The sequence below is a fragment of the Phascolarctos cinereus genome, unplaced genomic scaffold, assembly GCF_003287225.1.
Source record: "Phascolarctos cinereus isolate Bilbo 61053 unplaced genomic scaffold, phaCin_HiC Scaffold_2;HRSCAF=192, whole genome shotgun sequence".
Classification (NCBI taxonomy): Eukaryota; Metazoa; Chordata; class Mammalia; order Diprotodontia; family Phascolarctidae; genus Phascolarctos; species Phascolarctos cinereus.
This window is the reverse complement of record NW_027555625.1, coordinates 43377578-43395668: the sequence shown is the minus strand read 5'-3', so window position 1 is coordinate 43395668 and position 18091 is coordinate 43377578. Positions and strand designations below refer to the sequence as shown.

Below are 18091 nucleotides of genomic sequence, written 5' to 3'. Positions count from 1 at the left end.
CAGGGCTGGTGCTCTATCCACTGAGCCACCTAGCTGCCCCGTTTATGTCTTTTTTGCTGTCGTTCAGTCGTTTCAGTTGTAGCTCACTCTTGGTGATCCCATTTGGGGTTTTCCTGGCAAAGATACTGGATTGGTTTGCCATTTCCTTGTCTGGCTAATTTGACAGATGAGGAAACTGAGGCAAACAGGGTAAAGTGACTTGCCCAGGGCCACACAGCTAGTAAGTGTCTGAGGTGACATTTGAATTCAGGTCCTCCTGACTCCAGGGCTGGACCCTATCCACTGAGCCTCCTAGCTGCCCTTTACATCTTTAATTCGATAAAATTGGTTTGCTTTTTAATCTTACCTATTTAAAAACATTCTGAGAAGGCGTTCCTAGGTTTCGCCTGACTGACAAAGGAGTCCATGATACTAAAAAGGTTAAGAAGCGCTGACTTCGCTGACTTTGCCTAACTCCCTCTCTTCACAGATAGGACACTGAGGCTCACAGAGATGAGGCGGCTTCTTTAAGGTCACACAGGGACTAAGGACACAGCAGGGATGGGGTTTCCACAAAGCAGGTTCTCTGACTCCACATCCAGGGCTTCTTCCCATTCTACTCCCCTGTGACAGGAGAATCGTCCCTGACGAGCCAAAGGGGCTCACTCACCCCATCCGATGCAGGGTGATCATCTTGCTCTCGATTGTGCTTTGCTGCTCCAGAAGGGCATCCAGCTCTTCTTCCACTACTTTCTGAAACAAACAGCAAAGCTCATGTCATTTCCAGGTTCACACCATCTCTGAAGAGACAAGCTCAGATCTTCAACATTGGTCATGTACTTAGGGGAGAGAGGGACAGCGAGAAGAAATGCACAGCAACTACAAACATTATTTTCTAAAAGCCAAAAAGCACGGTCCCATCCAATTCCATTAATATAGCTTAGTCTGATTTCAAGGGAAAACTCACCATAAACAGTACGGAAGTACATTTGGTATATATAAAATAAAACTCTAATAGCCCCTGGAGACTCCTACAAATCTTGACAAATTCAACAAATGAGGTACTTAGCATGGTGGTTAAATGCTAGGTCAAATGTACCAAACCTGAAAAAGCAGATAATTGCTTTAAAAATCTTGTGTGGGGTACACTTAACTGCTGTAGTTGGTGCTCATAAAGGTTTGATCATCCCCAAAGAGATCAATAAGTTGGCATGGGCTTAAACTAGCCCTTTACACCTAACTTTAAACAGAAGCTTTGGCTGGGTGCTAATCTCGGAGCCAGGAGACCTAGGTTTGCTGCTTACTGTGTGACCTCAGGCAAATCACTGAACATCTCTGAGCCTCAGTTTCCTCCTCTGTAAAATAAGGGGAGTGTATTAGATGGTTTTTAAAGTCATTTCCAGCTCCAGATCTATGCTCTCATGATCTTTTCACTGTTCCCTATGTAGCTGCCCAATCTGGACCAGAGGGAAGGATTCTTACTTCTGCTAGGTAAAGAACATGACAGACAGGCAGTAAATAGTGAATTTGGTGCATATGATGAGAAAGTAAAGTTCTCAGCTTGAGAGGTCTCGAGGCTCCAATTGATAGACTCTGGCATTTAACAGAGATCTATCTAAATCCAGGCAAGAGGCCTCAAAGAGTTTCACAGAACATTTGGGCTTTTGGAGGACAATCTGGCAGTACATAGCAAGAATGGCAAAAATAATAATTTTTGACTCAATGATCCCATTATTGGGAATATACATTAAAAGTGTTATTAACAGTTACAGATATTCAAATATATGTTTATAAATATTCCTGTGTACCTATACATACATGTGTACATATGTATATACACCCACATATATCAATATTATTTATGATTGCAAAGAACTGGAAATACATCCAACAGTTGGTGAATGGTTGAATACACCATGGTACATCAGTCACTCAGTCAGTGAATAGACCATGGTATATCAATGTAATAGACTGCAATGATGTCATTTAAGTATGAGGAATATAAAGAAATGTGGAAAAACTTTTGTGAAGAAGTATTAGTGAAAAAATAACAAAAACAACAGAATGCATGACTATCAAAGGTCTATGTGAAAGGAAAAACATAAGCAAAGACAAATGGAGGAAGAGACACAGTGATGTTAAATAACATTATTGTGTGTGGAAACTTTCAAGTGTAAACGACTGTGAGGCGGTTTTGCAGTTTAAAGTGCACATTGCTATTTTAAAATCAAACAAATCTGCAGATTCCCTCCTTTCCACTCCTAAAAGACTTGAAACACAGGGCTCTCAGCCGGGTGAATATATCCCTGCCTAAGACAGGACTTAGGAAAAGCTAATTACTAAGATAAACCCAGGGAGGGGTGGAAGGGGAGAGGGTGATGGAGGAAGGGTGAGGGAGATCTTTTGATCCCAGGGTCGGAAAAAAGCCTTGAGGCCTCAGTTGCCAGTACTTAGCGCATAGCAGGCACTTAGCGTTTATTGAATGTAATGACGTCTGCTTTTCCTCATAATATACTTTCAAATACTTGGAAGTTCTACCACGTTTTCTTTTCTTCAGTCTAAACGACCCCATTTGGTGTGTGCAGGGGCTGGGTGTCTGATCTTTTTTTCCTTTTTTTAATGTTTGGAAAACTTTCGACGTGACTGCTTTCCTTGGTAATCCCAGCGCATTTTACGTTATGCATTTAAAGGCATCGATCTGAGAAAGAGTCCAGGGCTGGATTCACCAGACTGCCGAATGGGGTCCACGACACTAATCAATCAATCGGCATTTATTAAGTGCCTACTGCGGGCCGGCGCTAGGGGTTCGGAGGATGACCGGGCCTCCAGGGTCGTCGCCCAATGGTCACTCCCAGGTCGTCCTTAGAATGTGGCCCCCGACCAGATCGCAGGAGGAGGCTGCCGTGCCCCCCACCCCCAAGACAGTCCCGAACGATGACAGGAAACTTGACGTTTGCGTAGCGCTTTAAGTACCAGAAAGATTTTATGTAGAGGGAAACTGAGGCTGGGTGAGATTACGTGAGACGCAGCAAGCGGGGCTCCCTGATTCCCCCACCACACACCCCTCCAGGCCTCGCCCCCTCCCAGCCGCCCGTCCCCGAGCCGTCCCAGGGCTCGGAGGCGAGAGGGAGGCCCGGGCCTCCCGGGGAGGGGCGGGGAGAGGGGAGGTGGGACGCCCACCTCCTCACTGCAAAGACGCTCGTAGACTGCCTCCAGCTCCTGCAACTCGGTCAGAGAGCGGATGAGCTCGGCAGAGAGCTCCGAGCAGCAGCCGCCTCCCATACCCTCAGCCGCCACCGCCGCCCCTCCCAACAGCTTGACCGGGGAGCTCCCGTCCGCCATTTTGGTGCCGACACCGCAGTTCCGGCGGCGCAACGGAGGACCCCTCCCTTCTCCCCTCCCCCGCGGGTGTGGCTGCCTAGGTAGGTGCCTGTAACAATAGGAATGGAGAAAAAAATGATTTAACTGGGGCTGTTCCCGAAGTCCTCGTGCACTTTTAAGCTTTTAACGACATAGATGAGCGCTAAGACTTTTGGGCACCCTGTATAATGATAATAACAAGAGCAGCAACTGTCATTTTTATAGCGCTTCAAGGTCGGCACTGCTTTGCATACACAATCTCACTCGGTGTAAATGCCAGACGCTTCCGTCACTGACATATAAAATGGTGCACTTTGATTCCTGAGTATCTGTGCCTCTGCTAGGAGGGAAGGAGGAATTTCATATTGTTTTTAAATAATTTTCAAAATGACGGTGGGGGAGGGGCTAGAGGTGGACCACGGATCAGGCGCGGTGTCGGCTACCTCCTTTCCCTCTGGCGCGGGACCGAAAGGTCCTCGCTCGGCGTCTGCGCACTTGGCTCCTTTGGGCGGCGAATGTAGGAAGCTGGCGGAATGGAGCTCTTGGCGGCTTAGGCCCTGTGGCGGGGGGGGGAATCTCTATCCGTCGGATATCTGCGCCATCCTGCCCGCCCGCGGGGTAAGTAGCGACGTCGCGAGGCCCGTGCACCCCGGGGGACAGGAGGGATGTAGGGGAGCTGGTCCCCACCGACGCTTCGAGGGCTTGGCGGGCCAGGCCGGCGGCGGGGGCGGGGGAAGCTAGGCCTCAGGCCGTGGGCCTTATTCGGGGCAGTGAGGAGGGGGCGGCAGGCGTGGCGGGAGGGCTCCCTGCGCCCCTTCGGGTTTTTTCTGGCCTGAGCACACCCCGGGCTGCTCACTGGAGGGGGGTGAGGGGCCCCCCGGGGCGAAGGTCGGGCGAGGAGGAAGGCCGCAGGCCCGCGAGGGGGCGGGAAGTCTGGGAAGGGCCCGGGGCGAGCATTTTGGCGCAGCGCGGAGGGGGAGACCGCGGAGGGATGACCCGAGCCCGTTATCCGGCCGTTGCTGCCCGCCTGCAGCGGGCTTGGGGTGCGGGCGGCCGAGACCCCGTGGTGGCTCCTTGGTTCAACCCCCACCACCGACCCTTGCTGGCTGTGTGACTGCGGGCGAAGCGCTTCGCCTCGGCCAGCCCCGGTTTCCTGATCTGTGAAATGGGAATCCTAGTAGTACCGACCTCCCAGACTTGTAGTGAAGATCGAAGAGAGCGAGATTAGTAAAGTGCGCGGCGTAGTATCCAGGCACATAGTAGGCACTGTCATAACGTTTGTTTCTTTCTTAGAAACAACCCTGAGAGAGATAGGTGCTGTTGCCTGCTTTTTACAGATGGGGAAACAGGATGGAGGAGGTTAAGGGACTCCCCCAGGGTTACGTAGCTGCTACCGGATGTCTGAGCTGACTCCAGGTTCAGTGCTCTGTGCAGTGTGCCTCTGGACATTTGATCCAGCTCAGGTACTCTTTTAAGATGGAACGAATTTGTTAATCTTCTCTTGAAGAGGGAGTGCTTCTTAGTGTGGACACTATGCTGCATCCTTGGTTTAATATTTTTGGGAAGAAACGAGAGCTTGGAAAGGCTTACGTTACTTTCTCCTTCAAATTATTGGAGGGAAAAAAAAACCTAAAAATTTTTGTTTTATGCACCCACCTACCATCCTGACGAAGCGGGGGTTTGAAACTAACAGGTTTGTGTTTTTTTTTTTTACATATTCTTTAGTGCATGTTGGAGCAGGTCTATACTGAAACTTGAATTCAGAGGTACTGTGTGACCCTGTTACTTTGCCACCATGTTCCTGTACAACTTGACCTTGCAGCGAGCCACTGGTATCAGCTTTGCCATTCATGGCAACTTCTCAGGTGAGTTCTCTAGCCATGGTTTTTCCAGTTTGAAAACAAAGTAACATTTCTATTTTTGTCTAACCAACTAACAAATGATAAATTTTCAGTCATCTGGTGGGATTGGCTAGAGCTGGCAGTTTGCAAATGTAAATTAGCCTAATCCGCTTCAAAATCTCTAAAATTGGTGTAGTAACAGGTCACCTCAAGGTTATATTTTCCTGTCTCCCAGGATATTTCCAAAGTCATTAGAAGTTGGGTAAGTGTTCATTGATCCCCACAGTGTTGTGGGAGAAAGAAAGACCACCAGTGCTTTTGCTGAAGGAACTGGTCTAGCTGGGGAGATAGGATGTATAAATTGGTCCGTAAGAATTCAGCACTTACTGTGTGTTAAGCTGGATTGGAGGGAATTAGAAAGAAAGTGACTAGTACACGATCTCAAGGAGCAGAGACAGACACGTGTATATATATATAAAATGGCGTATACAGAATGTGTCCACAATGAAAATGAAGTGGTTTGGGGAGGGAGGACACTTGCAGCACTGGGGATCTGTGTAGAAGGTAGAGCTGAGTCTTGAAGGAAGCCAGGGATTTCCAGGTAGTGAGAAGAAAGTACATTTCAGAGGACCCTCATTGCAGTGATGTAGAGACCTCTTAAAATACATACAATAAAACGAATTTGTAATGCATTTTGTTATTTGCCGTGGTCTGTCAGCACTTCTGTGTTCCTTTTTCAGGTAGATTTTGTTGATTGTTTGTGATCATCTTCTTTCCTCTTTGGTAATCTAGGGACCAAACAACAAGAGATTGTTGTGTCTCGAGGGAAGATTTTGGAGCTGCTCCGGCCTGACCCCAACACTGGGAAGGTGCACACGCTATTGACTGTGGAAGTGTTTGGTGTTATCAGATCCCTCATGGCCTTCAGGTTGACAGGTGGTACAAAAGATTACATTGTCGTTGGCAGTGACTCAGGCCGAATTGTCATCCTGGAGTATCAGCCATCCAAGAACATGTTTGAGAAGATCCATCAGGAAACTTTTGGCAAGAGTGGGTGCCGCCGAATTGTACCTGGACAATTCTTAGCTGTTGATCCCAAAGGCAGAGCTGTCATGATTAGTAAGTGATTTTTGCAACTGGGTTCTATATAGTTTTGGTTGTACTGATGGCTTAGTTTAAGGTGAGGTTGCTATATGCTGGGAATTCTAGTTTCTGAGACTGTGTAGGTTAACCTGATTAGAAAATGGGGAATTTCTCTTGATAAGATATCAATACACCTCTACAATTTGTTTGCTTGTTTCAGTGGTGTCCAGCTCTTTATGACCCCATTTTGGGGTTTTCTTGGCAAAAATACTGAGTGGTTTGCCATTTCCTTCTCCAGCTCATTTGACAGATGAGGGAACTGAGGCAAATAGGGTTAAATGACTTTCCCAGGGTCACACAGTGAGAATCTGAGGTCAGATTTGAACCAAGGAAGATGAGTCTTTCTGACTTTAGGCCTGGCATTTCCTTCACTGTGCCACCTAGCTGTCCTACTGTATAATTATTGCCCAATTCTAGTTATTGATGTGTAAAATGTGTCATATCCCAATAGTAGAGTAGTGACTTCTGTCTTTTTAAATGGTAGGGTCAACATAAATCCTTTCTCTGCTTTCTGTAATTTTCATAGCCACCCATCGTCCTCTAGAACAAGCTTGTCTCATTTTAGATGTGGTAGAGAGAGGGAATGACTGTTTTAGGGAGGAAGTTGGCTTCTTTGACCTTGGGTATAAATGTTTTCATCAGCCTGAAATGATGATTTACATTCATGTCTCTTCTCTGAGATTTTTTCTGGAGAAAATATGTTGTATAACTGATCAGGCTTTGAGGGGGAAACTCTCACTGAATATTCCTGAAATAATGGGAATAGTTGATCTTAGACTGAAAATAATTTTTCACTAAGTCCCAAATTACCTTAAATACATAGGAACACACAAGCCAATTTTTAAAAGAAGTTGCTAAGTACAAACAGATGGAAAGTATGGTATTGTAGATCTATTGTAGGAGAGAGACAGTTGTTGAAATGATATTTATGGTCAGGAATACCTGGGGTCAGGTCCTGTCTCTGACACTTAGAAGTTGCATGATTGAGTCTCAGTTATCTCATGTCCAAGGAGGGGCCTGAACTAGCTGGCCTTGGAGGTCCCTTTCAGCTTTACGTTGCGTGATCCTGTCATCTTCGTGGTATGTGAGCTCTGCATAGAATTCTGTAATTGTTGTTTTTGATGCAGACGATATGGGGTGCTCATGTGTGTGTTTTGTCTTCACCTTCAGGTGCCATTGAAAAGCAGAAATTGGTTTACATTCTTAACAGAGATGCTGCTGCCCGGCTTACCATTTCCTCCCCTTTGGAAGCCCACAAGGCCAATACTTTGGTTTATCATGTGGTTGGAGTAGATGTTGGATTTGAAAATCCCATGTTTGCTTGTCTGGAGATGGATTATGAGGTAAAGGACACCGTAGAGTAGCTTTCCTTCTCTTCCTTTGTTTCACATTGGGTCAGCATTTTTTAGAGAGTGCCTTCTGCTGTGTAGCTCCTTGTCTCGCCCTCTCCATAGTGGGCTGCTGCCTTTTACTCTGAAGTGTTTAGGAATTGATTTGCATGTATTAAGTGTTCTAGGCTCTGATTTGAGCCGTCTACCCAAATCAGTGAACGTTCATCTTGCACACTGAAGACACAAAGAGAGGCAGAAGACATCCTTGCCTTCAGGGAGCTTCTTGTCTAATGAGAGATGACAGGCAAAGCAGCTGCACAAACAAGCTGTAGATAGAAGAGGTTAGACAACATCAACGAGAGGAAAAGTGATTTTATAACCTCATAATGCAGACACTGGGGAAAAACCCATTGTGAACCCCCTGAGATATAGAAGAAGGGCCTGCCTTCATTCTGCCAGGCAGGTGTACTACCACGTGGCTCCAGCTTGGTTTTGTTCCTCTCTGCTTTTTGTTCTTTGCAGGAAGCAGACAATGATCCAACGGGAGAAGCGGCAGCCAATACCCAGCAAACCCTCACTTTCTATGAGTTAGATCTAGGGCTAAACCACGTGGTGCGAAAATACAGCGAGCCCTTGGAGGAGCACGGCAACTTCCTCATCACAGGTATCATCTCCCTCGAGCTGCTTCCTGCCCCTCCTCAGCTCATGGCCCATTTCTCAGCCTGGCCTGGCCTCAGGCAGGCTGGAGTGAGGGAAATGAGTTTAGCGTGGGAGTGATCCGGAGAGGTGGGAACCACAGAGTTGATGAAGTTCCCTGAAGTCGTGAATATGAAGAAATCAAAGGGGAGCGCTAAAGATAGGTTTTGGGTAGGAGGGAGAGCAAGGAAAAAAGATGCCCACAGGAAGTTAAGTGTCAGTGAAACCCAGTGTGGGAAGCATTTCAAGAAGGAATTTGTTACCGATATGATGTGGAGGGGGAGATAGCAGAAAATGAGGGTTGAGATAAGGCCCTTGGATTTAAGAAGATCACCTTGAAGAGCATGGGATCATAGGTTGACATCTGAAGGTGTGCCTTATGTAATGATTTCAGTAAAATGGAAGCTAGATTACGGTGAGGTCTGGAGGGGGAATGAATGGATAGAAAGTAGATGTAGAGCACATTTTACGTGATTATTGAGTGAAAGGAAAGAAATTTGGGGGTAATTGGTAGGGTCAAGTGGAAGGAGTGAGAGTGTGTGTGTATGTGTTAACACGGGAAATCAAGGTGTTTATAAGGCAGGAGGAAAGGTTTTTGAAAATGTTAGGGAAAGGGGGGTGGGGTTCAGTTCTTGTTAATTTGTCAGGAGCTCCTCTCCTGCTGTCCACATAGGGTGTCATACTCTTACCTGTGGGTGCTTTGCCCAAAGGAATATAAATTTTGACGGCTGTATCCTTGCCAGATATCTTGGGGTTTTTGGTCTAGATTTCTTCCTTAAAAGACCTTGCCTTAAACCAAATTCACTGTGCTTCATTGTTTGGCCAATGACAAGTCCCGGTCCAGGTCCACTTAGTGGCCTGTTTTTAGGCCTTGATGACTCAGTGAATATAAATAGTAATTGTTTCTTTTGGCCAGAAACCCTAAGGGACTCCCCCTTCCAGATTGATTTTTTTTTTTGATTAGGTAAAAGGGGCCATTCGTTGACTTTTTTCTTGATTAGCCTTAATCGCTGAATGGGCAGTACCTCAGTCCAAGTGAGAACTGAAAGATCTTAGATTTAAAAGACCAAGGTCTCCCACTGTGTCTCTAGCTGTACTGATTTATATCCTGCCCATTGGACACAGATGGCTCTGGAGGAGAAAGTGAGGCTGGTGACTTTGCACAGCCCTCCCTCACTTAAATTGAGTTCACATGCAAGTCATGGCATCACCTTCCTAATGTCATGGTCCTCCTCCAAAAGGACAAACAACAATATGTCAGGAGATAAAAGCTGTAGTCTGGCGGCCACCTGTGGCCTTCTAGGTCCTCGGTGTGGCCTTTTGACTGAGTCCAAGTTTTACAGAACATTGGGTTCAGCATTAGAGAAAAGGAATGGTGCTAAAACAAGTATTTTAGAACTGGCAGAGATCTTAAGGGTTATATTGCCCATCACCCTTTCTCCTTAAATTTTTTTAGGTGAGGAAACTAACTATTGGGGAAGGGGAGGTAGGAATTGTGTATTTAAGAAGATGAGAAAGGAACCTTTTCTTTGGGAAAAGTTACTGTCCTTTGAAAATCTACATTATCCCGAACAAAGATTTTTTTTGAGCACCTTCTGTATTTAAGATTCTGCCAAGTATTACAAGGGATATAAAGGAATATGGTACAGTTCATAGGATTCTTGCCTTGGAGTTTATCATCTCTTTTGAATTAGGCAAAAACTAATTTAAACTCATTTGGAGTATTTTAATGGTCTCAGAACACATGTATATACAAGTACTATATTGAGAGAGTTTGAGGGACCAGGTGTATGTCATGAGAAGTGGTTCGTGACTCTGATCTGAAAATAGAGGAGAGAAACCTCATAGATTTAGAGCTGGAAGAGAGACCTTAGAGGCCATTTAGCCTGACACTTTCCTTTACAGGGAGGGAGCTGGCTTAGAAACTAGTACAGATGAAAACTTGGCAGGGAGTTGAGGATTTCACATGTCCACGTTGTATGCTCCAGCCTGTTGTCATAGCCTTTGGATTTGTGAGGATTTTGTTCTGCCACCCGTTTCATAGGTCCACAAACATTGCACTTGACTCTGCCCTTATCTAACCTTAAAAAGGTGCATATTGCATTTGTATGTCAACAAGATAGACTATTATGATAGTGAGCTTAAGAGCATAACTCAGTGGTAAATTTCTCCTTGTCAAGCCATGGTCTGCCTTTGGGAGAGGGAATTGTTAAGATTTTGAGATTCTTTGGCCTCATTAACATGTTTTGCTTCATCCTACAGTGCCTGGAGGCTCAGATGGCCCAAGTGGTGTATTGATCTGCTCTGAAAACTATATCACCTATAAGAACTTTGGTGATCAACCTGATATCAGATGTCCCATTCCTAGGAGGCGGGTGAGACCTTTTGGGACCAGGGGGAGAGCTATTTGGGAATAGAAATGGAGAAGGAACATAGAAGGAAACAGTTTATTGTATGTGCTAAGAGAACTTATTTTTATTATTGTTACCAAAAGGGTAACAGCAAATTGATAGGATTTGCTAGGTCGTAACCTTCAGTACTACATGTTGAGTACTTGTAAGGTTCATTACCCTGATGTAGAGGAAATTTCCTGCAATTTGGGAAACAAGAAGATGCTTGGGTAAGCTTTTGAAAGGTGGTCTCTGGATTTCGGTGTGGGTGAAGGGAACTTAGTTGGGGAAATTTGAAAAAAATTTAATGAGATATAAATTCTCACCAACAATAACATCCAGAACTTGGGGGAGGAGAAAGTAAAAGAAGTAATAGCTAGATGATTGATAGATAATAATGCCTTGTGTCATAAGCCAGTTGTATATGATGGCTTTGCTCTTTGCCTGAAATGATGAATTTCATGATGATTTTCTGAATTTTTTTTCCCTGGAGACAAAAACTTACCTCTCTGAATCTGATCAGGCTCTGAGGCCCAAATATGGTTGAGTTGTTACAAAATGACACACTGGCCACAGTCTTTATAAGTAATATTGTTGAGGCAGCTATTGGTGACGTGGGGCAGTAGAGTTAGAATTCAGCTGCTTTTCTAGAAGATGTTCAGGAGTTGTTTTTTGAAAAGGTAGATACTTGCTTTGTTTTCCTTCTCCAAAGTAGTATTTGCTGTGGCTAAAATGTTGGCCTCTGTTTCAGACCTGTTATTCTTCTGAGAGGAAAAGTATCATTTCTAAGATCTTGGTTGGTTGTTTGTTTGCCTTTGTTAGAATGACTTGGATGACCCTGAGAGAGGAATGATTTTTGTCTGCTCTGCCACCCATAAGACCAAGTCTATGTTCTTCTTTTTGGCACAAACTGAGCAAGGAGACATTTTCAAAATCACTTTGGAGACAGATGAAGACATGGTAAGTAGATTAAGAAGGGAGTGAGATGTCATTTTTATCTCTTGGAGTAAATGTACGTGATGAATGTGCTTGGCTAAGGTGTTTTTTGTCACGTCCTCCTGCATCTTGATTATATCTTTCCCTTCATTGAAGCTTATGTAGCTAGTTCATTCTCTGTTGAGTTGGGATGTCTGTTTAGACATCTGTTTCTGGATGAAGATTGTCAGATTTATAGAAGTTAATTGAAGCAGAGAGCTGCCTCTCTCTACTTCATTTTATGTTGGGTAGAAAGAGGGTGGTGGCATGCACCATGTAATAGCTGGAAGAATTGTTTGATCTTCATTTCAACCTCCTAGTATTTTGGGTGCTACTGAATTTTTTCATAACATACACTTGATGTAAAACCCCCAAGTGGTCCCCTAACGTGTCACACATTTCTGTTTTATCCTTTTAGGTTACTGAGATCCGACTGAAGTATTTTGATACTGTCCCTGTGGCTGCTGCTATGTGCGTGCTCAAAACAGGCTTCCTCTTTGTGGCATCCGAATTTGGAAATCAGTGAGTAACTCTTACCCTATTTGATCAGTTTTACCAGAGAAGATTGTGGTCAAGGACGGTTGCAAAGCTTATAGATGGATAACCCTTTACTACAGTTTTAAGTCATCATTAGCCTCTGACTCACTCATTCCAATGGCCTTTTCTCAGTCTTTATCTTTGTACCATTTAATCCTTACTACAGGCTCCTCCTTGAATTCCTCGTGTTACTGCTCCCTCTCTGACATGTCCTTCATGGCTCCTTGTCATCATCATCTCTAACTATGGGCATTCTTCCAGGTTCTGACCTTTAGCTTTTGTCTATACTTTTTCTATGATTTCATTCCTTCAGTCAGCATTCATTGAAATACTTTTTACTAGGGTGTCTTGTTTGGCTAAACCAAAATTATTTCTTATGTGATCTTGTACAAGTCACTTATTCTCTCTTCAGTTTCCTCATCTGAAAAATGAGTCTGATCTCTAAGGTCTTTTGCAGCTTCACATCTATGTTGTAGTGAGCTTTCCCTCCAGATCGATTCCTCCTAACTTTACCATTTCTGTGAATAACATGCCAGTTCTCTCCCACTAACCTGGTTTCCAAACCTCTGTAGAAATGCATGTGGCATTAAGAATGAGAAGAAATTGATCAGTACCTGCCAGCTCTTTGTAGTGTCTGTTGCCTAGACCATTGCAGTGGACCCTCTTAACTGTTTTCATTGTCTCATCTCTAATCCATCAGGAGCACAGACTTGAAGTTAATCTTCTAAAATGAAGCTTTTCATTAAATAAGGTCAGAGTTCAGAAATCTTCCTGTGTCTTCTTATTGCGCAAATTGAGTTATTGAGGACCCAGCCTGTTCTGAATGTATCTTGTATGTGAGTTAGCTGGGAGCCTTTTCTATTATACTAGCCTAGGGTTTAGTAATCTGGGATTTAGATTTACTAATTATTTGTTTGATTTGGGGGCTTGATATTTGACTTAGTTGACCTCTTTGCTTCTTGTGGGTTCTAAGTGCATTTCATCTTTGTAGCCTGAAGTTAGAGAATGTTGCTATTGGCAATTCAATTCTAGTTGTCTTCTGTTGTTTTCCCTTCCTTTTGTTGGTTTGCCCTCAAACCGATACACCATCTATTAATTAGGCTGGTAGGGTAAGGGTAAATCAGTCATGGTGCTTATTAGCAGGTTGAATTAACCTTGTTACACCTGGTCACTTCCCAGTTCTCCATTCCAGACTTTTGTTTTGCAAAGTAAATTAATTTATAGGGCCCTGTAGGGAATATGTGGAAGGGGAGAATAATGACTAGAATGAGAGTCTGGCCGTCCTTTGGATTTCTTTTATTCATTCTGCTTCACTAAGATTATATGTGTCACATTTATTCAACCTTTAAAACTATCACTATTTCCTTCTTTGATTTTACTATACTTTTCAAAGAGTACAAAAATTCCTTCTGCTCTGCTTAATGATAATGAAGAAGACCAAATCCTGAGAAGCAGAGCTTTTTCTAGCCCCACAGAGCAATCTCTGCTGAAGTAACACAGGACGTTTATGGAGCGAGAAGGTGTTTTTGCTCTTCTTCCCATTTTCTAGCAAATGCCGTAACCAAATTTTGATTCTTCTTCCTCCACAGTTACCTGTATCAAATTGCTCATCTTGGCGATGATGATGAAGAGCCCGAGTTCTCCTCGGCCATGCCCCTGGAAGAAGGAGATACGTTCTTCTTCCAGCCCCGGCCTCTCAAGAACTTAGTGTTGGTGGATGAGCTGGATAGTCTCTCCCCTATTCTCTTTTGTCAGGTACCACCCAATCCTCCTCTTCTGTCCTGAGTGTGTGGGGGGGAAGCACCACCAGCTCGGGTGGACATGCACATTTTTTTCCCTCGCTAGGTTGGGATATGCAAGACTTCAAGAAGCCTTTCTTAAGGGGGAAAAAACTGTAGGTACTCTTCTAGGGAGCATGGCAGTGTTGCTTTGAGGGGCTTACTTAGAATTTTGAACCCTCCTTTAAATAACCCTTTAAACTACTGGGGGTGTGGGGTGGGAGGAGAGAGTATGTGTGTGCGCATGTACCTGTATGCACACACACATGTAGATTTATCATTGCTTCTAATTGTATAGAAGCTTCTTGAGGGCAGAAATTTTTTGAATCTCATACCCAGTATCTTGCACATAGTAGGCATTTAATATGCAATTTTTAAAAAATTGAATGTCATTCCCTAGAAATAATCATTTCCCAGGGGAGGGACACAGACAACTACTGGGGAAAGTTTTGGTTCTTATAGAGGTGCTTCAAAAGTGGAATTTTCTAGCATTCAAAATTAAAGTTATGAGATACCAAGTCAGGTTTTACCAAGATAATCAAGACATGGTTAATGTTTGGTCCAGAACATTGATTTCAAAGAGGTCTAGAAAGAGTTTCTAAGTTTGTGTGTGTTTTAATGTAGACTCTTATTTTCCCTCTTGAGAAAGGGATAGACCTGAGAGCAACAGAAAATGACACCAAGGACCACTGTTCCCATTTAGCCAATTAGTTTTTTTTTTCCTTCAGTGACTTGGAGAAAATAATTTTCTGCTTTAAATCCACTTTGGATAGTTTTGTAGTTGAAAGGAATGAATGGAGACTTAATAAAGGAAGGAAAAAAGTACCTTAGTAAAGTGTAGCATACCCTAGATTGGAGGGAATTTCTCTAAACCTCAGGTAATTGAGAATCTCTGAGCAGGCTGTGTTCAGTTTTATCCTGTAGTTGACTGAATGAAGAATTTGTGCTGGTCACAGAAATTGAAGACATTTTCAGTGAAAGGGTCTCTCCTTCCACTCCAAAATGGGTGTTGCCTTTTGGGAGCTAGGGGAACCATATTACAACAGTGAAATCATGTCAGTTTAGCTCTAGCTGAGTCAACTTGACCCTGTTTGGTTTGGGTGATAGTCAGAGAAGTATATCCTGAAAGGTATATCCTAACTGTGTCACTTTGTGCAGATTGCTGATCTTGCCAATGAAGACACCCCACAGCTGTATGTAGCTTGTGGCAGGGGCCCACGATCTTCTCTAAGGGTTTTAAGACATGGACTAGAGGTAAGGTGGATTGCCAGCTTATTTGATGGGATCATGGGATAACACTGTGACAGAATATACTTTTACTCTGGTTGTAGTCAGGAGAGTTAGGATTTGGTCTGTTGTGCAAAAAGAAAAAAAATGCTATTTTCCAGGTGAATGATCTCTTCCAGCCCTGTCTTATCCCATTTCTATCTGAGTTTGACACCCCTGCTCTACACTAACTTCTCCAAAAACCAGAGGTTTCCCTAGGTCTAAGGCCTACAAGGGAAAAAAAGCCTGGGGTCAATGAGACAGTGGTGTGAAAATTTGACTACTAAGCACTAACATCTCTAAGTCCATTCTGAATGCTACAGGAAGAATTCCAACTGCATCCTTACATAATATTTAGCCAGACGGGTGGTTCATGCTCCACAAGATGATGACCCTGGAAAATGTCATTAAGAGCCCTAAGTCATCCTTCTGTTGGTGATTCTTTTTGAGGGTTTTTTTCCCAATATTCACTTCCATAAGCTTTTGAGTTTAAAATTTTCTCCCCCTCCCTCCCTAAGACGATGTACAATCTGATGTAGACTCTACATATACATTCTTATTAAACATATTTTCACATTAGTCATGTTATAAAGAAGAATTGGAACCAATAGGAAGAACCACAAGAAAGAAGAAACAAAATAAGAAAAAAAAAAGTAAAAAAGTAAATAGTATGCCTCAATTTGCATTCAGACTACGTAGTTTTTTCTCTGGATGTGGGTAGCCTTTTCCATCATGAGACCTTTGGAGATGCTGAAAAGTACTAAGTCTGTCAATGTTAGTCATTTGTCACACAATGTGGCTGTTACTGTGTACAGCATTTTCCTGGTTCTGCTCACTTCACTCAGCATCAGTCCATACAAGTCTTTCCAGGTTTTTCTAAAGTGTGCCTGCTCATTATTTCTTATAGCACAATAGTATTCCATCACACTTAGATACAGCAACCTGCTCAGCCATTCCTCAGTTGATTGGCATCCTCTCAATTTCTAATTCTTTGCCACCACAAAAAGAGCTGCTATAAATAATTTTGTACATGTGGGTCCTTTTCCCATTTGTGTGATCTCTTTGGGATATAGACCTAGAAATGGTATTGCTGGGTCAAAGGGTGTGTACATCTTGATTGCCCTCTGGGCAGGTGATTCTTTTTAGAAAGGGTTACTTGAATTGGTTCCACTGTGGTGGAATATATACATGTGTCGAGTTTTGGGTCTTAGTCTTCCAGAAAAAATGAAATATTTTTTGAATTTGTAAAACCTTTCAGCAGGCTGCTGATGTTCATTGGCTTTATGTATGGTCTTCTATCCATAACATTTTCCTACCTACCTTTTAGGTCCATGTTTATCATTAGTCCCCTCCCTCATTTTGTCACTTCAGCTTATTTCCAATCCTGCCGTCCTTCTGTTCTACCTCTAAATTTAAACATAACTTAAGCCTCTTTAGTATTGTCTGTGATGAGGTTGTTCTCCTACTGTGCCAGGTCTTTAACTCGGGAATTAAATCTGGTCCTGGACTTAGTCTGTTGACTTAGTGCTCCTGATGACATTTTTCAGCATCATCTTGTGCACTGTGAGCCGCCCCTCTGGCTAGATGTTATGTGTAAGGAGGTTGGAATTCTTCCTGTGGCATTCAAAATGGACTTAGTCATGTTAGTGCTTAGTAGTCAATATGTTGTATTTTCATACCACTGTCTCAATGACCCCAGGCTTTTTTTTTCCTCTTGGAGGCCTTAAGACCTAGGGTACCTCCCTTGGTTTTCTAGAAGTTAGTATAGAGTAGTTGGGGTCAAAACCGTAGAGAAATGGGAGGCACACATTTATGGGTTTTTTTATTATTATTAATACATCAACACATTAAAATCAGATAGGAACTGCATTTTATCTAGTTTGGACTGCACTGGGCAGTGTTGTGAGTTATATGTGGCCGATAGTGTTCGACACCTCTGGTGGAGAGAACAGATAAAAATCACTTATTTGCTACATTTAATTTTTTAAAGAACCTCTGTTGAGCATATGTCATTGCTCTAAGGATGCTCCTCCCTCTAACAGGTCACAGTCCTTCTAGATAGTCTTTGTGAGTTACTTTTGCCCCAGATAGTCTTTTTTTTTTTTGGTAGCTAAGCTGATGGTGCTGAATTTCTGAATGTAGCTACTTTGGTTTTCACCTGATGGACAAAAGCCATGGTTAGGCCTGTACTCAAGCTTTCCAGCTTAGCTGGCCTTTCAGAACATGTTATTGGTGGCCTTTGAGAAGCCAAGGCTCCCTCTACTTCATAATTAGGGGGGAAAGCATTATGGTACTGTTCGTATGTGTTACTTTTGAGCAGCCCAGCAGAAGAAAAAGTTAATAGTGAGTCCCGATATTAACCGCCGTAGTGATACCAGTTCATTCTCTCTTGGGTTCTCTGTGTCTTGCCTTTCTTTGTCTGCACTCAGAAACACTCCTGGCAATTACAGAGAAGATCCCTGAGAGTTGACCTTGAGTGTTTGCTGTCCAGTCAGTGGGCAGCAAGACCATCCTCCTTTTGGCCAGATTCAGTCTTTATCTCTTTTTCTGCCAGGTGTCAGAAATGGCTGTCTCTGAGCTGCCTGGTAACCCCAATGCTGTCTGGACTGTCCGGCGTCACATTGAAGGTAGGTAACTTTTTCCCAGTAGCCAAATACAATCCCTTGTGCAAAGGCCCGCAACCCTAAAAGGCTGCAGTTATGATGCTTCTGATTGTCACTTGACCCAACACCATCTGTAGTCTTTTCATGTTCTGACTTTTCTGTCTTGAGGCAGCTCCCACAGTAATTGGAGAT

At 43.6% G+C, this 18091-nt stretch overlaps 2 protein-coding genes and 1 non-coding gene across 5 annotated transcripts in view; 2 read left to right on the top strand and 1 right to left on the bottom strand.

Moving 5' to 3' along the window:
* Nucleotides 1-3341, bottom strand: part of COG4 (component of oligomeric golgi complex 4) — a 31359-nt gene extending 28018 nt beyond the window's left edge. The window contains exons 1-2 of one of the 2 annotated variants that reach the window (XM_020963545.2): nucleotides 3160-3341; nucleotides 650-732 (exon numbers count right to left, since the gene is read on the bottom strand). In XM_020963545.2, the coding sequence (XP_020819204.1) occupies nucleotides 650-732; nucleotides 3160-3321 (245 nt within the window). In that variant the 5' untranslated portion in view covers nucleotides 3322-3341. The remainder of the gene's footprint in view (nucleotides 1-649; nucleotides 733-3159) is intronic. The other variant, XM_020963546.2, reaches the window with a different exon arrangement.
* Nucleotides 3342-3829: 488 nt separating this feature from the next.
* The window catches only part of SF3B3 (splicing factor 3b subunit 3), a 33257-nt gene continuing 18995 nt past the window's right edge, over nucleotides 3830-18091 (top strand). The window contains exons 1-11 of one of the 2 annotated variants that reach the window (XM_020963532.2): nucleotides 3830-3957; nucleotides 5065-5204; nucleotides 5973-6299; nucleotides 7494-7666; nucleotides 8177-8318; nucleotides 10613-10725; nucleotides 11563-11700; nucleotides 12134-12237; nucleotides 13842-14007; nucleotides 15189-15284; nucleotides 17851-17923. In XM_020963532.2, coding sequence (XP_020819191.1) covers nucleotides 5135-5204; nucleotides 5973-6299; nucleotides 7494-7666; nucleotides 8177-8318; nucleotides 10613-10725; nucleotides 11563-11700; nucleotides 12134-12237; nucleotides 13842-14007; nucleotides 15189-15284; nucleotides 17851-17923 — 1402 coding nt within the window. In that variant the 5' untranslated portion in view covers nucleotides 3830-3957; nucleotides 5065-5134. Of the gene's footprint in view, nucleotides 3958-4712; nucleotides 4803-5064; nucleotides 5205-5972; nucleotides 6300-7493; nucleotides 7667-8176; nucleotides 8319-10612; nucleotides 10726-11562; nucleotides 11701-12133; nucleotides 12238-13841; nucleotides 14008-15188; nucleotides 15285-17850; nucleotides 17924-18091 lie in introns of those variants that run through there. The other variant, XM_020963533.2, reaches the window with a different exon arrangement.
* LOC144456075 (small nucleolar RNA SNORD111) lies at nucleotides 6963-7044 on the top strand. Its single transcript, XR_013484981.1, has one exon. It is a non-coding gene; the product is annotated as a small nucleolar RNA SNORD111 (small nucleolar RNA).